General features: G+C 41.5%; 3 protein-coding genes across 8 annotated transcripts in view; 2 read left to right on the top strand and 1 right to left on the bottom strand.

Moving 5' to 3' along the window:
- LOC120871946 (zinc finger protein 420-like) overlaps positions 1-24,313 on the bottom strand; it is a 719,570-nt gene that overhangs the window by 484,881 nt on the left and 210,376 nt on the right. The window lies entirely within an intron of this gene.
- Positions 461-14,663, top strand: LOC120871985 (zinc finger protein 665-like). Its single transcript, XM_040252094.1, has 4 exons — positions 461-507; positions 2,448-2,516; positions 6,098-6,224; positions 11,102-14,663. Exons 2-4 carry the CDS (start codon positions 2,502-2,504, stop codon positions 12,574-12,576), a joined length of 1,617 nt encoding a protein of 538 aa, XP_040108028.1. The 5' UTR covers positions 461-507; positions 2,448-2,501; the 3' UTR covers positions 12,577-14,663.
- The window catches only part of LOC120871970 (zinc finger protein 665-like), a 41,909-nt gene continuing 18,079 nt past the window's right edge, over positions 484-24,313 (top strand). For 3 of the 5 annotated variants that reach the window (XR_005723142.1, XM_040252067.1, XM_040252071.1), the window contains exons 1-4: positions 484-507; positions 2,448-2,516; positions 6,098-6,224; positions 11,102-11,335. The gene's annotated coding sequence lies outside the window, so the exon portion shown is untranslated. Of the gene's footprint in view, positions 508-2,447; positions 2,517-6,097; positions 6,225-11,101; positions 11,336-21,064; positions 21,134-21,616; positions 21,873-22,542; positions 22,649-24,313 lie in introns of those variants that run through there. The other 2 variants (XM_040252069.1, XM_040252068.1) reach the window with 2 other exon arrangements.

The following is a 24,313-nucleotide window of genomic DNA, read 5'->3' as shown; positions in this document are numbered from 1 at the left end:
TAGCGACCTCATGGACTGCAGCCTACCAGGCTCCCCTGTCCATGGGATTTTCTAGGCAGGAGTACTGGAGTGGCTTGCCATTGCCTTCTCCGGGAGACCCACATTTCCAGAATCCTGAATTGTCTTTAGGCCTCACTGGCAGGGCAGGAGAGCAGCTTGCTGGCAAAAACAATGCCTTTTATTTAAACCGTTTTCAACTTGTTCCCCAAGTTGAAACTTATGTTACTTTTGGACATAACTGGCCCACAGAAACGCAAACTTTACCTTAAAGTTGTTACTCTCTGCAACTTCAAATAAGCCGGTCAAGGACAGGGAGGGACCTTGAGACGCCTCCCCTTTCCCGCCCTCGGGTGGTCCAGGCTCAGACCTGGACTCCCCGTCCACCGACCCGTCGCTAGGGCTCCGCCCAGGCCCCGCCCAGGGGGCCCCACCTCCTCGCCTCGCGCACGCGCAGTTGTCTGCAGACCCGGAAACGGAATGCTTGGGACGAAGGTCACTCTGCAGAGCGTAAGTTTCTCTTTCTTCTCTAGCTTAAATCTGGGCTTTGCGCTTCCTTGAGTCCATCTTCAGGGTCTTGGAGTCACTGCGGTCTTTAAATTCCCTCTCACGCCCCTACTCGCCATGTAAACCGAGACGTGTGTTAAGAGTTCGCAGACCGTTTCCCTTTGTGTTTTCAATTTCTCTGGGGCCAGTACCGAAGCCCTTGGCTTTTCTGCCTTCGGTCTCGTAAACACCGCCTTTCGCCACATTTTCCTGCTTAAAACCCTTTACTATCTCTGCCTTCCGCCTCATGTAACGTCTTCGTCCGCGAGGTGGATTCGCGGCCCCTTTAGCCTCCCTCTCGGCCCTTGGAGGCCGCGCCGGCCGCCCCGCTCCCGGGATTCTAGAGAGTCAGCCCCGTTCCTAAGACCCCCTCGCTCGCAGCGCCTTAGTCCTCGCGTCTCGTCAGACCCGTCCTTCTGCTCGTCAAGGCCTCCTCCTGGTCAGCCCTAACCCAGAGTAGAGGTGGTGACGCCCACTGTTCTTCGGTCCAGAGTTCCAAACGGTCTTTTTCAGTCCGCGGGTGTCTTACTCAGTCGCCATCCTCGTAAATACAGGGGCGAGGAGGATCAGGAGAAGCAGACAGAGAGAGCGACTGAGACAGAAAAATTGAGAAGGATAAAGAATGAAGGAGAACCAACGGGAACAGACAGGGACTTGTAAATAGTAAAGTGAAAATAATTACGGCTTGAAGGTAGAAAGTGAATAAAATAGAGAACTAAGTTAAAAATGCCAGCCAGATCTCCAGGAATTGGATAGCAACATAGGGAGAGGGGCTATGGATCTGCTGGTAGGAGGGTGGCAACAATGATGAGGCCCTTCACACGGAGTTCGGGAGAGGATAAAAGGTGGAATCACAGCCTTCAGAGCATTATGGTGATTGGGAGAGGAGAGGAAAATTATTGACTGCAAGAGCGAAGGGGGAGAGCAGGAAGGAAGCGTCACCACCTGGGGTGCCCGATAGGGGGGAGGAAGGGAGTGTAACAGAGAAGGGGTGTAACTGAAGGGCACAAAGGAAGCAGAGAAGGGGGAAGAAAGAGGCAGAAATACATAGAGATGTAGGGCAGTCAGAAAGGTTACAGAGAAGGAGCATCAAGAGAGGGAATGATTTGCAGAGTGGAGTGAGACAGGTGTGAGAAATATAGGGGGTAGGAACAGCAGAAAGGTAGGGGGAACAAAAAGAGAAAGATATAGAAATAGGGAGACAGGATAATAATATGTGGAAACACATGGTGTAGGTAGACACGATTGTCACACTAAGTGAAGTAAATCAGACAGACAACACATGATATTACTTATCAGTTCAGTTCAGTTGCTCAGTTGTGTCTGACTCTTTGCGACCCCATGAATCACAGCACTCCAGGCCTCCCTGACCATCACCAACTCCCGGAGTTCATTCATATGTGAAATCTAAAAAAAATGGTACAAATGAACTTATTTACAAAGCAGAAGTAGATTCACAGACACTGAAAACAAACTTGTGGTTCCCAAACATGGAAGGAGGAGGAGGGATGAATTAGAAGTTTGGGATGAACAGATACACACTACTATATATAGAATAATTAAGCAAGACCTACTGTATAGTGCAGGAAACTATATTCAATATCTTATAATAACCTCTAATGGAAAATAATCTGAAAAAATATATATTTAGTGAAAAAAAGGATACCCTACACTATTTGATCTTTAAAGATCTATCAAGCACTGAAAAAAAGTGTAGGAACTGACTTGTTGATCTCTCTGTAGGAGTTGACTGTTCTGAGTCCCTCCTGAGACAGTGTGCAGCAGAAGACTGTCTGTTCCACATGATGGGGTCTTGTGTGTGTGTGTGTGTGTGTGTGTGTTTGGGGCATAGGAAGGGGGTATGTTGATTTTAAGCATTAAACTGCCTATTTTCACCTTTCAAGATTGACTTCTAAAGACTCAATTAGACTGAGGAAGAAGCCTAAAAGGAGTCAGGAATGGCTATTTCTCAGGTAAGGTCATATTCTCAGTGGATTCTCAGTCTGTCCTTCCTGAAATGCCCTTATCTGGACTTGCTAATCGTGTCCGACTCTGAAGTGTCCTGTCTGTCTCCTGTACATGCACGTTCACCCGGGGCCTTCCCTCAGGGCCTGTCCTCTCCACTTAGATCCCATCTCCCTATGACCCGGTGACTTGGCCCTTGTGAGGAGGCTCCCCTGGGCACCATCCTTGGCACAGCTTCTCACCCACGGGTTGGAGACTGGGTCTCAGTGCTGTTGGGCAGCAGGGATTGCTTAGGGCCCATCTGGATGTGCTGTCTGCTCTCTGTCAACCAGGGTAAAGAAGCTGCACATGGAAGTCAGGTGTTAATACGCATTTTCGCCTGCTGCATTTTTGAAAACAGACTAATTATGACAAATATGTTCTGGCTTTTTATACTGCATTAGAAGCTAATGCAGGTAGCTTAGTGGGTAAAGAATCTGCCTGCAATGCAGGAGATGCAGGCAGACGCAAATTTGATGTCTGGGTTAGGAAGATACCCTGAAGAAGGAAATGGCAACCCACTCCAGTATTCTTGGCTGGAGAGTCCCATGGACAGAGGAGCCTGGCACCCTACAGTCCATAGCATTGCAAAGAGTCAGACACAACTGAAGTGACTGGGCAGAAGCTAAATGGCATATTGATGATTTAAAAATAATGATTGGGAATGGAATGAAAAGTTCAGAGATATCAGTGATACAGAGTGTTTCATTCCTTTGATTTTAAACTATGAAATCAATCTCTGAAACTTGGAGATTCTTAATCCATTTTCATCATCTCCATTCCTTGGAGGTTACCTTTTCACTGTGCTGATTGCCTCCTTTGACACATAGAAGTTTCTCATTTTGATACAGGTGAGGTTCCAGCTTTATACTTTTATTGGTAGATACCCAGTTTCCCAGCACCATTTATTACTGAGACTGTCTTCCTTCTATTCTGTGGTCCTGGCACCACTGAAAATGCATTTTGCTGCTAAGTCGCTTCAGTCGTGTCCGGCTCTGTGCGACCCCATAGACGGCAGCCCACTAGGCTCCTCTGTCCCTGGGGTTCTCCAGGCAAGAACACTGGAGTGGGTTGCCATTTCCTTCTCCAATGCATGAAAGTGAAAAGTGAAAGTGAAATCCCTCTGTCGTGCCCGACTCTTAGTGACCCCATGTACTGCAGCCTACCAGGCTCCTCTGTCCGTGGGATTTTCCAGGCAAGAGTACTGGAGTGGGTTGCCATTGCCTTCTCCGATTATAATGCTAAATAATCCAAAACAAGCTTATCTAATAAATAATCTAAATAACTTGTAGTTTAGAATTGCAAAACCATTGTAGAACTGAGAAAATAAAACAACTTACAAGAAAACAAAATATTTATCTTAATACAGATTATATATCCACATGTACCCACTGAGAGAAAGCATTTTACAACATTAAGAGATGCTGTGTGTCAGATATATTGCAATTCTGAGCATTCTGTTCTCTTGCACTGCTTTATGTATCTGTGTTGATGCCCGTACCACACCATCTTGATTACTTTGTCATATGTTTTGAAATCTGTAAGGGTTCCTTCCTTTCTTTGGCAATTTGGGATTCTTGGGGCTTCCCTATGAATTTTAGTGTAATAACTTACATTTTCTACCAAAATCGCCATTTGACTTTTGATAGGGATTAGATTGAATCTATAAAACACTTGGGGTAATAAGTTCATTTTAAGAATATTTAGTCTTTCAATCCAAGAGTATAGGATGTCAGTTTATTTGTATCTCCTTGTATAACTTATAGCAATGTTTAATAGTTTTCAGTATACAAGTTTTTCACCTCTTTGTTGGATTTCTTATGGAGTGTTGTATCCTCATGGTGCTTTAGAAATAGGATTCTTTTAAAATTTTCTTTTGACATTGTTCACTGTGTATATGCTTCCCTGGTACCACAGTCGGTAAAGAATCTTCCTGCAATGCGGGAGACCTGGATTTTATCCCTGGATTGGGAAGATCCCCTGGAGAAGGAAATGGCAACCGACTCCAGTATTCTAGCCTGGGAAATCTCATGGACATAGAAACCTGGTGGGCTATATAGTCCATGGGGTCACAAGACTCAGACACAGCTGAGGGACTGAGCACACAGAAATCGAAACCAGCACTACCATTATGTATAGAAATTTACCTGATTTTTGCACATGGACTTTTGTATCCTGAAACTTTTCTAGAGTTATTTTTTGGTGTAGCAATATCCTTGTGAAATCTGTACTATTTTTACACATAAAGGTTGTCATCTACAAAAAAAGATCATTTTACTTTTTGCAGTTTGGATAAGTTTGATTTCTTTTTCTTGTCTAATTTCTCTGACAAGGGCTTTCTGTACTTTGGTGGACAGTAGTGCAGAAGTGTGTATCCTTGCCTTTTTCCTGATCTGAGAAGAAAAGCCTTCTAGTTGAATGTTTATTTCTGGTTTTTTTTTTTTTTTTAATTTTTGAACAAGCCAAGCCATTTGTGGGATTTTAGTTTCCAAACAAGAGATTGAACCCAGGGCCATGGCAGTGAAATCACTGAATCCTAACCACTGGACCATCAGGGAACTCCTGTCTTTTCAAGTAATTGTGTGTTTACATGTGTGTGTGTGAGTACACGGAAGTACAAGTCCATGGTTTTGATAAAAACATCATATTTCAAACCTATCTTTACACTTGAAATTATATCTTGAATATAATCCTTGAGCTCAAAAAAATTTTTTGGAGCATCATGTTAATGGTTTACATAGCAATAAGATTACTAACATCTTCTGTGTCTGTGTGTGAGCCCACATATATGATGATCTTTTATGCCCTTCCATGTTGTTTACCATGAACTTCTTTCAGATTTTCTCAGTGAATCCTCTGTCAGTGTGCCTTTAATACTGTTTTTTCTCTTATTCAACTGTTTGATTCTTTAGCTTCAATTCCAGAGGCCAACCCTCTGAGTTCTGATATTGCTGTTTAGTTTGATGACCCGAGTCAAGTGTCTCCAGGTGTGTCTGGCACAGTATTCTCCTCTGTAAGATGGGAAGAGATCATCTCTAATGAGCTGTTATGTTTATAGCAATTTCATACATGTAAGAAATTTATTAAGAATGAAATTTGGTATATAGGAAGTGTTCAAACACTTTGAGTCATTGCTCTTGTAATTGTCATAATTGCAGATTTTGACCTTTCTGTAAAGCCACTGTGGACTTTGTCATCTCTGAAGATCCCACTGATGTTGTAGCTCATCTAGATATTGAATATCACATGGTGTATAAAACATAATAGGTAACATTTCTGCAGAGACCACCTGTTATTGAATTTTATTTCTAGGTTGTTTGTGTGTTGTCCAGAAAAAGTGAAAAACCTACGTTGTATGGAGGATATCATAATCTCTATGAAAAGGGATAAGAAATTAAAATTATGGATGCATAATTTGCTCTAGATACCTTTACCTGGATCTGTCAGAATATATACTTCGATTAAACGGATCCTTACTCCTCTCTCGTCTCCTCATTTTGTGCAAAAATAACTCTATTCATGGCCCTTTGATTAGATGTTTTTGTTTCAGGAGCAGTTGACCTTCAAGGATGTTGCTGTAGAATTCTCTCAGGAGGAGTGGGAATGCCTGGACCCTGCACAGAGGGCCTTTTACATGGATGTGATGGTGGAGACCCTCAGGAACCTGATCTCTGTGGGTGAGGATCACTTCGTTTCAGAAACTGGAATCTGTCCTTGGGTATCATTGCATTTCCCTTCTGTGCCCCTTGGGAGCCCCTGTTTTGCTTGATTGATCTGAAATCCCTGTTCATTCAGACATGAAAAATTTCATGATGTGGTATCATGAGTTTAAGCTTAGCTTTTCTGCAAATGATTAATCCATTTCATGATACATCAGGCATTGTTCCAGAGCTTAAGTATTTATAAGGCTGAGGGCAAACTTTTAAAATATCAAATTCTCTTTTTTTCTGCCCCTGTGCTTTTGCTCCACTACTTCTTGGAAGAGAGCTCATTATCTGAATATTACACTGTTTCCTCTGCATTCAGTAGGAGGCAAGTGATGGACCAACCCATGATAGAGTTTTTCAGACCCACATTCAATGTCCTCACTCCTCACCTGAACAAAGAGCTAGAAAAGCCCTAGCTCTTCACATTTCATTCTTTTGAGAAGCAGAAATTTCTATTTCTGATCAGAATATTATTTCCATCTTGGAACAAGAGGAACAAGCCCTAGCCTGTGAAGAGTGACATGAAAAGAGCAAACCACCGATGATAGAAATGTATCAAAAGTCTGAACACAGGTTAGATCTCAGAAGGGCAGAGAGGAAGTGGCAGTATTACTGGTCTTTGGGTAACTCTACCCACGTGGGAGATTTCTTTTCAGAAAACAGAAGTTTATTTATTGTGAATGCTGAGAGCACATTTTTCTTACGCCTGGGTTATCATTCTGTTCTTCAACATGTAGAATGTATTCTTTCACCCTCTGGTGGAGCCCCACCAGAAACAAAAGCAAAGTCTTCATCATGATCTACACCCTGCCATCTGGTCCCTGTGAACTAGTTGTTGGTTGACTTTGAGCACCATGAAGAGGGTCGCTTTAAAAGGGTCTTTTACCCCCTTTCACTTCTCTCTCTGGACTCAATTTCATTGGATGCTCACTTCTCAGTCTATATAAATAAGAGTTGATGCTTCGAGACTCACTCCCTGGGCTTTTCTCCCTTTCATCCCGATTTGTGTTCTTCAAAAGATCTAATCAGAAGATGGGAAGGCATTTGATCAAAATCAAAAGCACATGCTTTTTGATTCCATGTGGCACCTTCAGGGAGCTGTTGTCTCAAGCCCCCTCCCCTGTTTAGATTCGCAGCCATTTCTTTTGTTCTGATTTTTGCCACACTTCAGGGATGTGTGAAACAGGGAGGTAGATTGGGTCTCGCTTAATTTTTACACGGCAAAACTACGAAGACAGTGGACAAAGAGATCCTCTTCTTTTACTTCCTAGTTCCTCATGGGGGAAATATGTGTATCTTTTAAGCTATTGATTTGGCATCTTGGGTTGAGTGCATGGTTTCATCTCTTCACCAAATTTTGTGTTTTTTCCACTCTCTTACGGCTCTTCTGTGGCTGTACCTAACCAGTATACTCTCCTGATTCCATATTCTTCTACCTTTGCATGAATTTTACCTTTTGAAACTTGAGGGATTTTGTGTGTATGTGTGATTAAATAAACAATAAATAAGTAGATTAATTATTTTATTGGCTTTCATTAGGCTCTGGGAGAAATATAAAAATAACTAGCACATTCTTGCCTTTAAGTAGAAAAGTTTATAATATTGAGTGTAAAACTTTTGAAATAGATATTCCTAGAGTCTATAATTTTATCCAGTTACTGTGATAATCCACTTGTAGTAGACAGCTCCAGATGGACTCTCTGTGGGGTGAATTTACTAACAGAAAGTTTTTGATGAAGAATGCTTTTCCTTAAATTTTTAAACATTTTCCTGCTATGTAGTAAGTCACCACTTGAAGCTACTTAGTAGATTGGTCAGCATGTTGTAGGATACGAGATAGAAAGTATCATGAGAGCCTCACTGAGACTTTCCCCATTGTTTTTTTTTTTCTTTTCTTGGCTTTGAGGACTGTCATGAAAGCCCATCTCAAGGACATGGTGTCAATCTTGTTTCCAGATACTAATGACCATCCTCTATGAGCCAGAGGAAATGATGTAGGAGTTTATTCCAGGAAAACTTTATTCACGTTGTCCTCTTCCTGATGTCAGACCCCTGGTTTGGAGGGTCTGATGTGGGGCTTCTGTGGGAGAAACTGCGTATGTAATTATTCAGTTTGTCTGTCACCTACACAAAGTATGAGATTAGATTGCATCATGAGTCCGCCCCATCTCTCCTGTGTTGTTGGGGTTCTTTCTTTATGGCTTTAGTTGTAGCAGGTATTTTCTGGTAGATTTTAGTCTTTGTCAGTGATGGTCATAATGCAGATTATTGTGATTTTGGTGCTCGGGAAAGAAAGTAAGATGATTGCGCTCCTGAGAGGAAGTGAGCATAGGATACGTCTGCTCCACCATCTTGGCTGCTCTCTGGTACAGTTATATTCATCTAGATATACTGTGCTCCCACATATGCATATACCTTGTGCTCCACTCATGCCATTTCTCATTCTGGACCTTTCTTCACATGGTACTTTTATGTGGATGGGAAGACTGTCATTTGCTTGCATATTTAAATCATTATTTTCATCCCAGTTTCCCCAGCACGCCTTCACTCATCGCTCCACCTTCCACATGACTCAGTGTAAAAACGGTCCCTCTTTTTCTGTCGTATGACTTTCTCATGAGATGACCAAAATCACTATGTGCAGCTGTGAAGACTTAGAAAAACCATTTTCAGGAAGGGTGGCTAAATAACATTATTAGTTACATGGCTGACTTCTTTTGTGTCTCCCTTGGAATACTCTTTTTAAACTCCTGGTATTTGTTTTAATATTTTGTAATCTATACTGCTGGGGTCATCCTTTAGAATATGTCGTTATTATTTGGAAGTTCCGGTTCAAATCCTATGTCTCTCAGTACTTTCTGTATCAATTGTGGTCATGCATAGAAATCTGTGAGTCAAACCTGTGATTTGAAAACTTGTGTTGATTTACCTCATGCCTTTTAAACCTTTAAAAACAAGCCTTTTGAAAAAATTAGTGTTCTTTGATGGCTTAGACTCTTGCATGTTTTATAATCATGATTGAAAAGTTGCTTTAAAAAAAACTATGTATTTATTTTTGGCTGTGCTGACTGTTCATTGCTTCCTGTGCTTGTTCCCTAGTTGTGGAGGGTAGGGGCCACTCTCTAGCTGCTGTGTGCTGCCCTCTCATGTTGTGGCTTCTCTTGCTGTGGAGCAGGGCTCTAGGGTGTGCAGGCTTTGGTAGTTGCAGCTTCCAGGCTCTAGAGCACAGGTTCAATAGCTGTGGCACACGGACTAGTTGCTCTGAGGAATGTGGAGTCTTCCTGGATCAGGGGTGAAACCCACATCTCCTGCATTGGCAAGCGGATTGTTCACCACTGAGCCTCCAGGGAAGCCTGAAAAGTTACTTTTTATAAATAGTTATATTAATATTCTGTCATGCTTATTATAATACTATTTTGCATCACATCTTGTATGCTTTTCATCTCCAGTTTGTGCTAATCAACATTGTGTCTGACCCTAGTTGATAAATTTACAAATTGCTCTTTATTACATATCTTTTTAGAGCCAATGAACTGGAGAATTTTAAGTGTTCTGTGAAGGCTGGGAATGACTTTATTTATTTGCTGTTAGGTTACATAACTCTAGAATATTTTATTGGTTAACTCTTAATTGTGATTAATATATGATGGTTTTTCAGCTTTTATGATAGAGTACAACTGACATGTACCGTTTGTTAATGTTGTAAAATGCATATTCTTTATGGGTACATAGCTCTATAGCAGATATTCAGAAAATTTTTTTGTGAAAAATTGTGTTAACAAATTCTTCCATTTTTATATGCTGTAATTTTGTAATTCCATAGTACCCGTTAGCTGTTCATTAGATAAGTTTGTTTTGGGTTATGAACATGGCACCCCACTCCAGTACTCTTGCCTGGAAAATCCCATGGACGGAGGAGCCTGGAAGGCTGCAGTCCATGGGGTTGCTGAGGGTCAGACACGGCTGAGCAACTTCACTTTCACTTTTCACTTTCATGCATTGGAGAAGGAAATGGCAACCCACTCCAGTGTTCTTGCCTGGAGAATCCCAGGGATGGCAGAGCCTGGGATGGGCTGCCGTCTATGGGATCACACAGAGTCGGACACGACTGAAGTGACTTAGCAGCAGCAGCAGCATGTACATTACAGTGGATTGTGTGGTCTTTAGCATTTATTTGTATGACATAGAATACAGAATATATGTACAGTATAATATTTTTTGTCTCCTTAATAGCGAGACCACAGTATATGTATTGTTAATTGGTATGTGCTTTGGTGTCGTAGTGACAAAATATTCTTTCTTTGAGAGTTAACCTACACTTGTCTAGTGTGAATGTTTTTGTCACAGGGTGTTAGAACTCAGCTGTCGTTGTTATTGTTCTGTCTCTAAGTTGTGCTCTGACTCTTTGCAACCCTATGGACTGCAGCATGCCAGGCCTTCCTGTCCCTGACTGTCTCTTGGAGTTTGCCCAAGGTCATGTGCACTGAATCGGTGATGGTATCCAACCATGTCATACTCACCTGACATGTAATCACTCTTTCTTTAGTAGACAGTCTATTCCTTTAGTGTTCCTAAAATTTTTAAGGTCATGATTCGGAAGTTTCATAACCTTATTGGGCATAAGTAGTACTTTTGGTTTGTTTTATTTTATGTTGACCATGCTGTGTAACATCTTTGATCCCTGACTGGGGATCGAACCCATCACCCTTGCAGTGGGAGCACAGAGCCCTAACCATTAGACTGCCAGGCAGTTCCCTACCTTTGGTTTAATGTCATATATTCAACATTACACTTTTATTTATGAGTTGTACTGAATAATACACTTTATGGTTCTTTGTATCTTGTAGATATCTCTCATATACATGTGGTCAAGAAATTACAACCAATAGCAAGTAGTGATAGAGGAGATGCATTCCAAACAGTGACATTGGAAAGACAAGAAAGCCCTGAAATGAAATATTTTTGCTTCACGGAAATCCAGGAAGATGACTTTGGGTGTCAGTGGAAGAATGATGAAAGAAATTACAAAGGAATGCCTGTAATATATAAGGAAAATGTAGCTCACAGAAGAGATCGACAAGGTAGGTGGAATGCAGGAAAGAAGCCAATTAAAAATAGATTTGTGTTAAGCTTTCAGGATGAACTGCATATATTTAAGACAAATATTTACAAATGTCACAAATGTGGTAAATCCTTTAATTATGGCTCCTCCCTCAGTAGACACCTTCTAATCCATACAGGAGAGAAATTGTATAAGTGTGGTATATGTGGCAATGTTTTTCGTCTAAAGTCACACCTTGTAAGTCATTGGACAACTCACACTCGTGTGAAAACTTACAAATGTGACGAGTGTGGTAAAACCTTTAATCACGGCTCATCCCTCCGTAGACATCAGATAAGGCATACAGGAGAGAAAGTGTATAAATGTGATGTATGTAGCAAAGTCTGTAGTCAAAATTCCTCCCTTAAACGTCATCAAAGAATTCATACTGGAGAGAGACCTTACCGATGCAATGAGTGTGGCAAAACCTTTATTCGTGGATCTCACCTCTCCACACATGAGGTAATCCATACAGGCATGAAATTATGTAAGTGTGATGTATGTGGCAAAGTCTTCAGTCAAAATTCATGCCTTAGAATTCATCGGAGAATTCACAACGGAGAGAAACCTTACAAATGTAATGAGTGTGGTAAGGTCTTCCGTCAAAATTCACATCTTGGAAGACATCAGAGAATTCATACTGGGGAGAAACCTTACAAATGTGATGATTGTGGCAAGGTCTTTAATCAGTATTCAAATCTTGCAAGCCACCAAAGAATTCATACTGGAGAGAAACCTTATAACTGTAATGTATGTGGCAAGGTCTTCAGTCAAAATTCAAATCTTGTAAGTCATCAGAGAATTCATACTGGTGAAAAACCTTACAAATGTAATAAGTGTGGCAAATTTTTTAATCAAAGAGCATACCTTACAAAGCATCAGAGAGTTCATATTGAAGAAAAGTCTTACAAATGTAATGAGTGTGGGAAGGTCTTCAGTCGAAATTCAAATCTTGAAAGTCATCAAAGAATTCATACTGGAGAGAAACCTTTCAAATGTAATGAGTGTGGCAGGTTGTTTTCTCAAAAGCCAAACCTTGGAAAGCATCAGAGAATTCACACGGGAGAGAAACCTTACAAATGTCATGAGTGTGGGGAGGTCTTCAGTCAAAATTCACTTTTTGCAGTTCATCAGAGAATACATAGCGTAGAGAAGGCTTTCAGCTGTAATGAACTTGAAATGCCTTTACTGAGTTCTCAACCCTCACTAAGTATCAGATAACTTATACATGAAAGAAACTATGTAAGTGTGACATATGTGGGAAGTCTTCATTCAAAATTTACAGCATACAATTCACTGGAGATTTCATAGTAGGAGAAGCTAAGCAAATGTCATGAATATGCCAAAGATTTTGTGCCTGCAAGCCTCATCTTCTATCAGATAATCTATAGGGGAGAGAAACTTTATAAATGTACTAAGTATCTCAAAGTCTTCAGCCCAAGTTCATACCTTGAGATCGGCCAGATAAATTATACTGGAGAGAAACCTTTCAAATATAATGAGTGTGGCGAATTCTTTAGTGTCAAGCCCGAGTTACCATCAGGTGACCCATTCTGATGAGAGACTTTAATAATACAGTGATACGACAAGGCTTTTAGCAGGTATCCACATCTTAGGCTTCATTGGAAAATTCATTCTGGATAGAAACCAGGTAAATGTATTTTATTGTGGTCAGGCCTTAAGAGGAGGAATTTATTAATTAACTCATTCTCAAGATTATCTCACAAATGCCATGAATGTGAAATAGGAACCTTATTGCTCAGGTAGGACAGTTTTTATTTGTGAGTGACAGACCACCTGGAGAACGGACTGAAAGTAGTAGGAGGTTTATCATTCTCATCGAACAGGAAGTCCAGAGGCTGCCATGTGGGTTGTGATGGGGTCCTCTGCCTCTGTAACCTCCATGAGTACTTAATCTTCACCTTATAGTAACATGACTGCTCTATGACTGAGAAGGCTGAAGGTTGAGGGCGAAAACGCTTTTCACTCTAAGGTTTTTGTATATTCTCCCTGGGTCACGCTCTTGTGACATGTCTAGGGACTCTGCATCAAGTTCCAGATTCTGAAGTTTTTGTTCTATAGCATTTTTCCTAAATCTCTTATAAGTGTAAAGTTCCAGAATTTGTTTTAGAGCATTGATTAACTTTTTGCTGATGTTTGACAGATGTAAAGTTTAAATGGAGAAATTTTCTTTTGTCCTATGAATATTTCATTGACAAGCACATGTGTGGGACCAGCCTTCCTTCATTGAGTTGCCTGGGTACCTTTGTGAAAAAGTAATGGGAAGTACACTTGACCCTTGAACAAGGCAGGGAGTTAGGGTTTAGTCTCCTGAGCAGTTCTACATCCATGTATAATTTAATGCTATCCTGCTACATCCGTGGTTCTGCATCCTCAGATTCAACCGACCTCAGATCCTGTAGTACTGTAGTAGTGTTTATTAGGGGAAAATGCCCATATAATTGAATCTGCACAGCTGAAACCTGTGCTGTTCAAGGGTTAATGTCCTGTGCGGTGTTCTCAGTCATGTCTAACTCTTTGTGACCCCACGGACTGTAGCCCACCAGGCTCCTCTGTCCACGGGGTTTCCCAGGCAAAAATACTGGAGTGGGTTGCCATTTCCTCCTCCAGGGCATCTTCCCCACCCAGGGATTGAAACTGCCTCTCTTGCATCTCCTGCATTGGCGGGTGGATTCTTTACCCCTGTGCCATCTGGGAAAAACTGTAGTGATGGAGGGCTATTTCTTGTCTCCTCATTCTGTTCCATTGGTCTTTGCGTCTGTTTTTCCACAAATCCCACACAGTCTTGATTCCTGTCACTGTATTAGAAATCTTGAGATCATGTGGGGTGATTCCAACCACGGCAGTATTTTTCAGGTATTTTAGCTCTTCTAGTTTTTTCGCCTCTCTCTGTTATTTTTAGAATAATCTTGTTTGAATCTACAAAAATCTTGATGGAAAATGCATTAAACTTGTATGTCAATTTGGGATATTTTAATATCACTTCTTATGTTGTATCTTTCAGTCAATTAATCTGGTATGTTTTATTAACAGTTCAGTGAATATCATATGTTTCTCTCAGATGACCTAAATAGATCGTCTTTGATTTCATTCCTTCCCATTGTAGGTTTTAAGCATAAAAGTCTTTATTTTGTTAGATTTACACATTTTTCTTCTTTTTGAGCAAACATTGTATTCTATAATTTCAGTTTCCATTTGTAAATTGCATGCATATAAAATTACAGTAGATTTTTGCACGTTATGTCCTGACACCTTGCAAATTATACTTTTTTCTAGAAATTTGTATAGATTCTTTTGATTCTCTACATGCATTATTTCCTTAAATTTCCTGTTTCTACTTTTAACAAGTTATCACTAACTGAGAGACTTGAAGGAACACAAGTTTATTCTCTTATGGTTCTGGAGGTCAGAAATGGAAAATGAGCCAAAGCCTTATGTTCCAGGATCCAGAAGCCACTTAGATCCTTTGTTTCATGTGTCCCCATTTGTATCTGGAGGCAGACACTTTGAATTAATGAATGATTTTATTCAGATGTCTTCTTGTTACAGGAGCATTTTCTGAACACATTGTTTAATTTAGGGCACTCTGTCACTTCATCTTTGTACATGTACACCTTAATAGTACTTAACACCATCATATATGATTTAATTACTGGTGACTTTCCCCTATAGAATATGCTCCTTGAAGGCAGGGTATTGATTTTATTTCCTGCTTGATATCCAGTGATTGAAACCATTTTCAACTGACAGGTGTGTGAATGCACTTTATCAGTGCAAAGCGTTCTGTAATAGGTAGGCTCATAGAGCAGTAAGTCAAATAGTCTAATATTAAACGTAATCATATTGTATTTTTGGCACCAAATTCCTTACTTTATTATACCCAAGCATTTTGAATGTTTCTCATAAATTCTCACAGTGTGATTTATTCACACATTGTGAATTTTCTCTGACATGTGCTAAACAGATCTAACTCATCAGTGAAGAAATGTCTTCATGAAGTTTTTTTAATCCACAACATTTTCTTTTTTTTTTAATTTATTTTTATTTGGAGGATAATTGCTTTACAGTGGTGTGTTGGTTTCTCCCATACAACATGAATCGGCCATAAGTCTACATGTGCCCCCTCCTTCTTGAACCTCCCTCCTACCTCCCACCCCATCCACCCCTCTAGGTTGTCACAGAGCACTAGGTTTGAGCTCCCTGTGTTATACAGCAACTTCCCATTAACTGTCTGTTTTACACATGTTAATGTATATGTTTCAGTGCTACTCTCTCAATCCATTCCACTCTCTCCTTCCCCTGCTATAATACACATTTTCAATTTAGGATTCTTTCAGTAATGCTCCATTCTACACCCATGACAAAATAGTAATTCTGTTTCTCGGATAGGATAGTTTTTATTTGTGGGGGAGAGGCCACTTGGCAAACAGTAACTGAAAGAATTAGGTTTATCATTCTCACCAAACAGGAAGCTCCAGAAGATGCTATGTGGGGTGTGATGAGTGCTCTGCCCCTGCAGCCTCTGTGAACACTTAGTCTTCAGTGTCCTCACAGCAAGATGGCTGCTGAATGACCAAGAAGAGTGAAGGCTGAGAGGCAAAACACTTTTCAGTTATAGATTTGGTCTCATTTTCATGAAACAATAATCCTAGTCATTATTTTCTGACATTATTAGCCATTTGCATTAAATGGGCACCATAATTTTAATAATAGCTGTGGAATCTCTAATTTAATATTTCTCTCTTGAACAAAGAAAAACAAAGTGGGGAAAAGGGTTAGGGAGAGATTATATCAAAAGATTTTGTTCTTTATACCGAGAGTATAATATTCCACATAACATATGGTGACTTTGCCTCATGTTTGAAATGCCAAGCAAAACTTTGTAGAGCCCTTATGTTTTATGAGTCATAGATTTATTTCCTTTCTGCTCTATCTGATACTAAATACACTTAAATAATTCACCATATTTTTGGCGGGGGGTGCTATTCTATGTGGCTTGCAGGATCCTAGTTCCCTGACCTGGGATTGAACCTGCACTGTCAGCAGTTAAAGTGCCAATTCCTAACCACTGGACTGCCAATTTTGACATAGTTATTCTGATTCCAGTGTCAGGGCAAGGAATCAAAGAATCCATGTTGAAATGCTTTTTTTTTTTTTTTTTTGAAATGCTTTTTAACCGTGTCATCCTACCTGAATGTGAGAAATATACAGGAGGCTTGTAATTGGGAAATATTCTAACATCACTTCCAAATATATTTTAAGATTAGACCCATATGAATTATATAGTAATGTAACTGCTATGGGGCTTCCCAGGTGTCTCAGTGGCAAAGGATTTGCCTGCCAGTGCAGGAAACACAGGAGAACTGGGTCTAATGCATTGCAGGCAGGTAGTAATTATTTTAATATTTATTTTTATTTATTTATTTGACTCTGGTGGGTCTTAGTTGTGGTTTGTGGGGCCCAGTTCCCTGACCAGGGACTGAATCTGGGCCACCTGCATTGAGAACGTAGTGTCTTAGCCACTGGACCACCAGGGAAGTTTCATTCATTCATTAATTTAGATATGGAAAGTGATACATTCTAAACAAAATAGTATGAAAATGTAAAAACAGTGTGCCTATTTGAATCCCTGTCAAGCACTCTCTACTCTTGTTCTTTTCGTTGAATGAACTTCAGTAATACTCTGTCTGCAGCGTTCTGAAAGAAAACGAACTTTCCACAATCTATGGTAGACAACAAAGGACTTCCTCGGTGGCTCAGTGGTAAAGACTCCACCTGCCAGTGCAGGAGATTCGAGTTCAATCCCTGAGTCGGAAAGATTCCCTGGAGAAGGAAATGGCAACTCACTCTAGTTCTTGCCTGAGAAATCCCAAGGACGAAGGAGCCTGGTGGGCCTTAGTCTATGGGGTCACAGGAGTAGGACATGACTTAATGACTAAACCACCATCACCACCACCATGGTAGATAACAGCTATTCCCTTTTAAAAGGGAGAGAGGATCTTCTCCTGTGGTCCAGTGGTTCAGACTGTGCCTTCGAATGCCAGTGGTACAGGCTCAATTCCTGGTCAGCGAATTAAGATCCCACATGCCATGAGGTGCGGCTAAAAACCAGACAAACAACAAAAAAACCCCATTGTTCCCCTGCTTTTTTTTCTTTTCTTCCACATGTAGCCCATCATGAAACACATACGAAAACCTCACTTTCACAGTGTCAAGTTCTACTCTATTTCTTGACCATCTGCTAGAATAATCTTTCATATAATCATCAATGATGGCCCTCATTTATAACAACATATCTAGAGAAGGTGTCATGGCCACCAAAAACATGATATTTTATTTTTAAATTAATTTGTCCGCAGCAGGTCTTAGTTGCAGCACATGGGATCTTTTAGTTTTGGCACTTAGGATCTAGTGCCCTGACCAGGGATTGAACTCTGGCCTCCTGCACTAAGAGTGGACTCTTAGCCACTGTACCACCAGGTGTGTGTGCTGTGTGTTAGTCGTTCAGTCGTATCCGAATCTTTGTAACCCCATGGATTGCAGCCCACCAGGCTTCTCTGTCCATGGGATTCTCCAGGCAAGAATACTGGAGTAGGTTGCCATTCCCTTCTCCAGGGGATCTTCCCAACCCAGGGATCAAACCCAGGTCTCCCACATTACAGGCAGATTCTTTACCATTTGAGCCAGGGAAGCACACCAGGGAGGTCCCCAAAGCATATTTATTTATTTATTTATTTTTTCCCAAAGCATATTTTAGATAATATTTTTACATCTCTACTCTGGCTGTCCCCATGCTCTCAAATTAATACCATCTTGCTTCTTAAAATCCGGAGAAGGCAATGGCACCCCACTCCAGTACTCTTGCCTGGAAAATCCCACTGATGGAGGACCCTGGTGGGCTGCAGTCCATGGGGTTGTTAAGAGTTGGACTCGACTGAGCAACTTCACTTTCACTTTTCACTTTCATGCATTGGAGAAGGAAATGGCAGCTCACTCCAGTATTCTTGCCTGGAGAATCCCAGGGACGGGGGAGCCTGGCAGGCTGCCATTCTGTGGGGTCGCACAGAATCAGACACAATTGAAGCGACTTAGCAGCAGCAGCAGCTTCTTAAAATCAGTGTCCTAGTTTTTCCTGGTCTCATGGATATGAGTAAACTCCACCTAATGCAATAGGTAGGGTTTCATCTTACCCATCTTTTCCCTGAGACTATCATGGTGACAAATGAAAGGCAGATAATGGAACAATAACATTAACAGATTCCAAACTTCAGGTTGTAGGTCATTAATGGACCCTTTTCACGAGACCTCAGATAATTGAATAAACAATGTACCATCTGCAGATAATTAGATCTTTCCACAGATGTCTGATCCTTTGACAGGTATCAACTCATGAATTTTAAGAAATTTTAACTTTTAATTCTCTGTAGAATTTAACATCTGAGATTGGTTATTTCAAACCTAATAGACTGAGTTTCCTCCCACTGTAAGTTTTCTTATTTTTAAGTCCATTGAGAGGATTGTTTGAAGATTTATCTCCCCATTACATTTATCATGTTTCTGTCTAGTGTGAATTCCTTGTGAAGTATCCTGAGTAATTGCTGCAAAGTCTTAACATTCTTGTATGGTTTCTATATTATATTAATTCTTTCAAGACCACAAAGGCATATATATTTTTATAAAGTTGATCACATTCAGTACATTTGTCAAGTTTTTCCCTAGAAAGAATTGTGTTATGTTCTACCAGGCTTAAAATTTGGATCAGCTTTCTCATGCATTTGTGTGGTTTTCCTCAAAAAAGTCTTTCTTCTGATATCAAGTGAGGTGACTGCCCTGGTTATGGGCCTTGCCACCTGTATTAATTAGTTTATATGGTGTCTCTCCAGTGGAACATCTTTTTAATTTTAGTTGAAACATATTGCTGTACAATTTTTGTTTCAGGTGTAATGTTTAATGTTTAATTTTTGCAAACATTATGAAATGACCTACCACAGTAAGTCTAGTAGCCATCTGTGCCCAAACAAAATGCTTACCATATTATTGACCCTGTTATTTATGCTGTATATTATACTTGCTCCTGACTTACTTACTGTGTAATTGTCAATGTGCCTGTTTTAAACTCCTTCACATAATTCACTCCTCTACCTCACTCTGGAAATCACATATTTTTTCTGTGTCTGTTTTCACTGTATTTTGCAATTTTTTCTCTTTTAGATTCTATAGATAAGTAAAACCATGTGGTATTTGTCTTTGACTCTTTTTTCACTTAGCTTAGTACCTTCCATGTTGTTGCAAATGGAAATATTTCTTTATTTTAGGGAATTCCCTGACAGTCCAGTGGCTGATACTCAGTGCTTGCACTGCCAGGGCCTGGGTTCAGTCCCTGGTCAGGGAACTAAGATGCTCCAGGCTCCACAGTGCAGCCAAAAAAATATTTTATGCCTGAGTGATAGTCCATTCTATACACACACCACATTTTCACTATCCATTCATTCATCCTTGATGCTCAACCCAGTCTTCACATTAGATCAAAGAAGCACTTTGTAAATATATGTTTGTGCCCTGACCAGAGTCCCTTTCAAATAAATGGGGTGAGACCCAACGTTAATTATATTTAAGGTTCCCCAGGTGATTCCAATCTGAATCCTTCATTGAACTTCAGGACTCTGAGTCCTCCTATTCCTGAGGGCTGAGATCTGGGCTGAGTGGGAGCGTTCTGCTCTGAGTAGGGATGGACCAGGGCCTGGTCTGTGACCTGAAGGGGATTGTTGCATTTTCTGAGGTGCCCACTGCTGCTGTGTATGTGAGGGCCTCACCAGGAAGGGAGTAAGATCTGATGGAAAGTGTGGGAAAATGCTGTGTTGTTCTCTGTGTAGTTTACTGTCCCGAGTCCCAAAGATTTCAAAGACAAAAACAAATGGTTATGGAGTTGTAAGGCAAAATACTATTTTTAGTAGTATTTTACTCATTTATCTTATTTGGGAATGATCTAGATATTTATAAACTACATATAATTTGTCAAACATGTAAGGTTTCCTGTTGTCAACGAGTTGGGGAAAGATTTAAAAAGTTTACCTGGAACCCTTTATCTCATACACATTCAGTTAATTGGACATGTAAGCAAACTTCTGGAAAAAACTTTTTACCGTAACCGTTTTCAACGTGTTAGGATACATCTTAGTTTCAGTATAACTGGCCCAGGCAACTGGCCCAGCTTTCACCTTGAAACTGTGACAGTGGGCCTTCCCTGGTGGCTCAGTGGTAAAGAATCCGCGGGCCACTGCGGGAGACATGGGTTCATCCCTGGTCGGGGAAGATCCCACCTGCCTTGGGACAACGAAGTCCGTGGGCCACGACTACTGCCCGTGCTCTGGAGCCAGGGAGCTGCAACTACTGAAGCCTGTGCTCCTGGCAGGAGACGCCAGCTCACTGTGAAGCCCACACACGACTAGAGCAGTACTCTGCTCACTGCAGTTAGAGAAGTGCCCAAGCAGCAAGGAGCACCCAGCACCGGCCCCCCAAAGTGGGACAATACATGTCAAAAAAGCAATTTCAAATTAATAGGATCAGCCTCCCACTCCCCGCGCCCCGCTCTGCGCCTGCCCTGCCTCCCAGCACTCCCTGCGGGCTCCGGGGGTCTCTCCAGGCACCTAGCGCTCCGCTAAGGCCCCGCCCCCGGAAGCCCCTCTCTGGCCCTTCTGGCGTTGTCTTTTACGGAACCGGAAGCGGACTGCGAGGAGAGAAGGTCACCCCGTTGAGAGTAAGTTGCTCGTTGGTAGTGTAACTGCGGCGGTGGCGGCGGGGGTCTCCCTTCCAACTCCATCCTCACGACGTGGGGGTTGGCACGGGCCTAAAATCCCAGCACCCGCCTCTCCGCCCCCAGTCAATCTAGACGTAGCTGTTACGGACTGGGTGTATTTTCCTCTGGGTTGAAATCTCAGAGGCCGGTCCCTGCCTTTGGCTTTTCCGCCTTTGGTCTCAGTAGACACCGCCTTTCGCACATTTTCCTGCTTCAAACCCTTTCCTGCCTCTGCCCCTCGCTTCATGTAAAGCCCTCGTTTCGCGAGGTGGATTCGCGCCCCTCAGCCTCGCCTTCTCGGCCCTGGCGGCCCCGGGGTTCGGGAGAGCCCGCCCCGCTCCTGAGACCCCGGCCCCCCTGGCCTCGCGTCTCCTCAGGCCGCTCTTCCGCCCCGCGGGCCTTCCCTCCCTGTCAGCCCGTCCCCTCACCCCGCGTTGGGGCTGGTGACGCCGGCCAACGTTCTTCAGTCCCCAGTTCTTCCCTCGGTTGGAAAACAGTCTCTTCCCGTAGGCGGCCCTCTTACTGCGTCTCCTTTGCCATAAATAAGTGGGCGATGGGATCTGCAGCCGCAGAGAAAAGAAACTTGAGAGAGGAAAACTGATGAGGTGGAAAGAATAACGGAAAACGGATGGAGACAGGATGGCTGAGGGGCTTGTAAAGAGACCGTAAGATGAAATAGATTTAGCCTTGAAAATGGCAGGTGAATAAAATTGAGAAATTTCTAAAGCCGGATTTCCAGGGATTGGGCAGCAACATGGGGAGAGGGGGGCCTCGATCGGTGGTAGTAAGGGGAGCAGCAGCGGTGAGGCACTTCACAGAGATTCTGCGAGAGGATAAAAGGTGGAGCCGTGGACGTCAGAACATCGTGGTCCTGGGAGAGGAGCAGATGACAGCGTGTGACTAGCAGAGCAGAAAGGAAGCCTAGCCACGTGGGGTGCCTGAGAGTGGGGAGGAAGGGACTGTAAGAGGCAGAGAAGGTTTGTAACCGGAGGGCAGAGGGAGTTGAGCTGGGGGAAGAAAGAGGCAGAAATGTAAAGATTATGGAGGGGAAAGGGCAACAAGAGGAGAAACAAGTTGCAAACTGTGGCAGGAGAGCAGAGAGAAATAGACCAGCAGAGGCACCAGCAGAATAGAAAAGATTAAAAAGGAGATAGAAACGGGGTCGGAGGGTGCGGGGCGGGGAGGAAATGGAGATAGACAATTAAAAGGAAACGCGTAATAGTGCAGGTAAAAAAAAAAAATTGTGCAGGTAGAGGGGAAACGGTCCAGATGGGAGAGGTGAGTTAATTGAATTTGGACAAAGTTATGATGCACTGTTTTCTGGCTTTTAAATCTAATAAATTTAAATTTTGTTTGCTTAAATTATACAGACGAAGATTCATATTGCAAAGCTGGAAAGTTTGTACATTTTGTAATTGTATGATGACAAGATAACGTCCCTATTGAGCCAAGGAGCAGTGACTTGACTCAAGATAGGTGTGGGTCACCCCTTTCCATTTCCTGGCATGGGATGGAGAGGGCACTAGTGGGACAAGAAAGGACTGGTTCTGTCACCACATAGTACCTCTTTAAAGAAACATTAAAAGTGCTTTTTTCTATAATGGATTTACTTTTTTCTGTTTCCTTTACATTTCTTTTGTTGTTAACTTTATATATATACTACTGCATTAAATGTCTAATTCCCTGCAAATAATTATTAACCTGTGAAGTTTGGGGGTATTATGTATTCTACTCATGTGGTTCTTTTCTAAATATGATATATCCTTAATTTTTTAAAAGCATTGACAGCAAGATTATTTCCTTTCATTGATTCAGATATTCTTGACACCAAAGGGCTTTCCCTGCTTTATCTTAATATATTGGAAAAGTTCTTTCATAACTAGTAAATACGTTTAGATTCTTTTGATGAGTACTTGGTAGAAATGTCTTTTATATTAATGGTCAAAACCTGATTTAACCAGTTAGTCTAATTTTTTTTTTTTTTTTACATAGCATTCACATTTTATTTGGTATTATAAGTAACCTCGAGATGATTTACAGCATATAGGAAGGTGTGTGTAGGTTATATGCAAATACTATGCAAGTTTATATAAGGGATTTGAATCCCTTATATTTTTTTTTGCCTCTTTTATTCCTCTCTTCATGATGAAGTTTGCTCAGAGCTTATTTCTAAGCTAAACCCTTACAATGTTTTCTGCACCAGCAGCTGTGCTGCTGCGACTGTTTAAATTATTTTACTTTGATTTTTCTGGAAAAGAAGAATTACCTGTTTGGTGTCTGTGTGATCAGACCTTGAAAGAGAAGTTTCCTTTGATCAGGTACCTGATAGATGGTGTTTTAAATGGAACAGGTGATAAGGACAAACTCTGCCCACTGACCTTGCGGGATCTCATTTGGGAGACACTAAAATGTCTCCCTTCTGGGCCTCAGGGAGCCTGCTTATAACATGCAGATGAGAGACTAGACCAGAAACTCAGTCAGAGCAACACTGACCCTGAGGTGATTGGCCAAACTGATTATGTGTCTGCATGGCAGTTCTTTTTGGAGAGAGTATCTAGTTTTTGTAGAATTGTATATGGGTCCCTGTCTTCCCAGAATGAAAAACAAAAATGCTGGCTTGGAGACAGGAACACAGGCTCTGAGGAGAAGTGACCATAGTAGAAATATTTCTCAGCATTAAATGTAAATTTGTGGATTTCTTTTTTTTAACTTTTAGTTTTGTATAGGGGTCTAGCTGATTGACAATGCTGTGATAGTTTCAGGTGACCTGTGAGGGGACTCAGGCATCCATATACCTGTATCCATTCTCTCCCAAACTCCCCTCCCATCCAGGCTACCATATAACATTGAGTTCCATGTGCTATACAGTAGGTCCTTGTTGGTTATCCATTTAAAATATAGCAGTGTATACATGTCCATCCCAAACTCCCTATTTATCCCTTCCCTCCCACCCCCTACCACAATCGTTCTTTAAGTCTAGTCTGTGAGTCTTTCTGTTTTGTAAGTTCATTTGTGTAATTTCTTTTTAGGTTCCACATCTAAGGGATGTCATAAGATATTTCTCCTCTTACTTCACTTCGTATGGCGATTTCTGGATCCATCCGTGTTGCTGCAAATGGCATTTTTTTTTCCATTCTGTTT

The sequence above is a fragment of the Oryx dammah genome, unplaced genomic scaffold, assembly GCF_014754425.2.
Source record: "Oryx dammah isolate SB20612 unplaced genomic scaffold, SCBI_Odam_1.1 HiC_scaffold_13, whole genome shotgun sequence".
NCBI lineage: Eukaryota > Metazoa > Chordata > Mammalia > Artiodactyla > Bovidae > Oryx > Oryx dammah.
Note: the sequence above shows the minus strand (reverse complement) of the source record. Positions and strands in the feature narration are given on the sequence as shown.